This window comes from Meleagris gallopavo, unplaced genomic scaffold, assembly GCF_000146605.3.
Source record: "Meleagris gallopavo isolate NT-WF06-2002-E0010 breed Aviagen turkey brand Nicholas breeding stock unplaced genomic scaffold, Turkey_5.1 ChrUn_random_7180001950574, whole genome shotgun sequence".
Classification (NCBI taxonomy): Eukaryota; Metazoa; Chordata; class Aves; order Galliformes; family Phasianidae; genus Meleagris; species Meleagris gallopavo.
In genome coordinates, this window is record NW_011211894.1 from 1 (window position 1) to 2,043 (window position 2,043).

A 2,043-nucleotide genomic window follows, 5' to 3' on the forward strand; every position below is an offset into this window, starting at 1 on the left:
GAGGGAGGGGTGGGGCCCACCTGGGGGATGCGGTCCGATTCTGTGCCCCATCCCTGGGGATGAGGGGGAGGTCCGGTGTCCCGCACGATGGTACAGAGCGGACTCCACGCAATCTCGCTCCGGGATCCCGTGCGCCATCCTCACGGGTTTTTCCCGTAGGTCGTTTCTGTATGTTACCTCCATTAGTTATCCCCATAGGTTATCCCCAAAGGTTGTCCCTATAGGATGTTCCTATCGGTTGTCCCTATAGGTAATTTGTGTCCAGTATGCCCCAGTGTCTCCCCCTTGCTCCCCACCCATCCTCCCCAAACAGGAGCCAGGCTGGAACTCCACAAAAGTCCCATTTTTCACCCAAATCTTATAGGACGCAGTACCAGACGGGCTGGGTGGGAACGGCAGTTTATTAACATAACAAAACTTGGGAGAGGGGTGGGAAAACGCGAGGAGGGGGCAAAGTGTTGGGCAGGGTCAGGCTGCAACTCAGTGCCGCAATGACCACACAACCACACTCCTGTGGGTCTTTTGGGGGGGAGGAGGAGCAGGGCGTAGGTCCCAGAACCCCTCAGCCTCCCCCAGTTTCGGAGCTCTCTGGGGACTGATCCTTAGCGGCGGCACAGAGGTGGAAGAGCCCTGCGAGGGAGGGGGAGGATGAGAAGTTGGCACGGGGACCCTCCCCTGGGTGACAACCCCACCCATGGGGGCCTTCAACAGAGAGCAGGCGCATCACAGCAGTGGCACAGCTGAGATCAGACACAACTCATCACAGCAGTGGCACAGCTGAGAACAGACACAACTCATCACAGCAGTGGCACAGCTGAGAACAGACACAACTCATCACAGCAATGGCACAGCTGAGAACAGACACAACTCATCACAGCAGTGGCACAGCTGAGAACAGACACAACTCATCACAGCAGTGGCACAACTGAGAACAGACACAACTCATCACAGCAATGGCACAGCTGACAACAGACACAACTCATCACAACACTGGCACAGCTGAGAACAGACACAACTCATCACAACACTGGCACAGCTGAGAACAGACACAACTCATCACAGCACTGGCACAGCTGAGAACAGACACAACTCATCACAGCAACGGCTCAGCTCAGCGCAGCTGGGACTGCACACAACTCATCACAACGGTGACACGGCACAGCTGAGGCCCTGCACAGCTGAGACCCTGCACAGCTCAGCGCAGCAGTGACTCCCCCCACCCTTCCATACCTGCAGAGCCGATGAGGACGACGCCGACCCAGCCCAGGATGTAAGACCAGGAGAAGCGCCAGGTGGTGCCCCGTGCCCCCGCCGTGCACACTGCCAGCCCCAGCAGTGCCAGCACACCTGCGAGGAGACAGCAAGCGTGGTGCCAAGCTCAGTGCTGCACTGACGCAGCACAGCTCAGGGCAGCAGTGACGCAGGCACTTCACTGCAGCAGAGAACGGGCAGCTCACAGCAGCAGCGACGCAGCTCCGGGTGTCGGCTCACCCCCTGCCCCCCACGTACCGCCCAGCAGCATGGTGATCCCAGCCGTGCGTGCGCGCGCCCTCCATGCAGCGCCGCCGGTGGCCGACAGCCCCACGGCGAAACCGACAGCAGCAGCCAGCGAGGCCAGCAGCATCAGCGCCCGCGTGGCGTCCCAAAGCACTGCGGGGGCAGAGAATGGGGACATGAGAACGGACCGCACACAGCTCGGGGTGGCTGAGGCCGCGCACAACTCATCGCAACAGTGGCACGGGTCGTGGAGGCAGAGACACTGTGCGCGTGGGAATGCAGAGGTCAGGCACAGCTCGTGGCAGCAGTGACACAGCGCAGCTGAAACCACGCACAGATCATCACAGCAATGATCCAACCCAACACAGCACAGCTGAGACGGCACACAATTAAATGCAGCAGTAACAGAGCCCAACACAGCCGAGGCCACACACAACTCATCACAGCAGTGACCCAACACCGCACAGCGCAGCTGAGGCCGCGCACAGCTCGTGCCGTTGGTGGCTGTGTCGCTCCGTACCGGGCGGTCCAGGGGGCGTCCCGCAG

General features: G+C 60.4%; 1 protein-coding gene across 1 annotated transcript; it reads right to left on the reverse strand.

The window, feature by feature from the left end:
* Window positions 1-382: 382 nt before the first annotated feature.
* On the reverse strand, window positions 383-2,008 carry LIM2 (lens intrinsic membrane protein 2). The gene is made up of 3 exons (XM_010727934.3): window positions 1,510-2,008; window positions 1,231-1,347; window positions 383-630 (listed from the first exon to the last, which is right to left on the reverse strand). Exons 1-3 carry the CDS (start codon window positions 1,673-1,675, stop codon window positions 563-565), a joined length of 351 nt encoding a protein of 116 aa, XP_010726236.1. The 5' UTR covers window positions 1,676-2,008; the 3' UTR covers window positions 383-562.
* Between the last annotated feature and the right edge of the window lie 35 nt (window positions 2,009-2,043).

Bases quoted from the DNA above. Each gene is read 5' to 3' on its own strand.
- LIM2 (XM_010727934.3), bottom strand. From the start codon at position 1,675: ATGTCCCCATTCTCTGCCCCCGCAGTGCTTTGGGACGCCACGCGGGCG. The intron at 1,348-1,509 runs GTACGTGGGGGG...GTCTCCTCGCAG, and splicing joins GATCACCATGCTGCTGGGCG to GTGTGCTGGCACTGCTGGGG. The intron at 631-1,230 runs GTATGGAAGGGT...CCTCCCTCGCAG, and splicing joins CGTCCTCATCGGCTCTGCAG to GGCTCTTCCACCTCTGTGCC.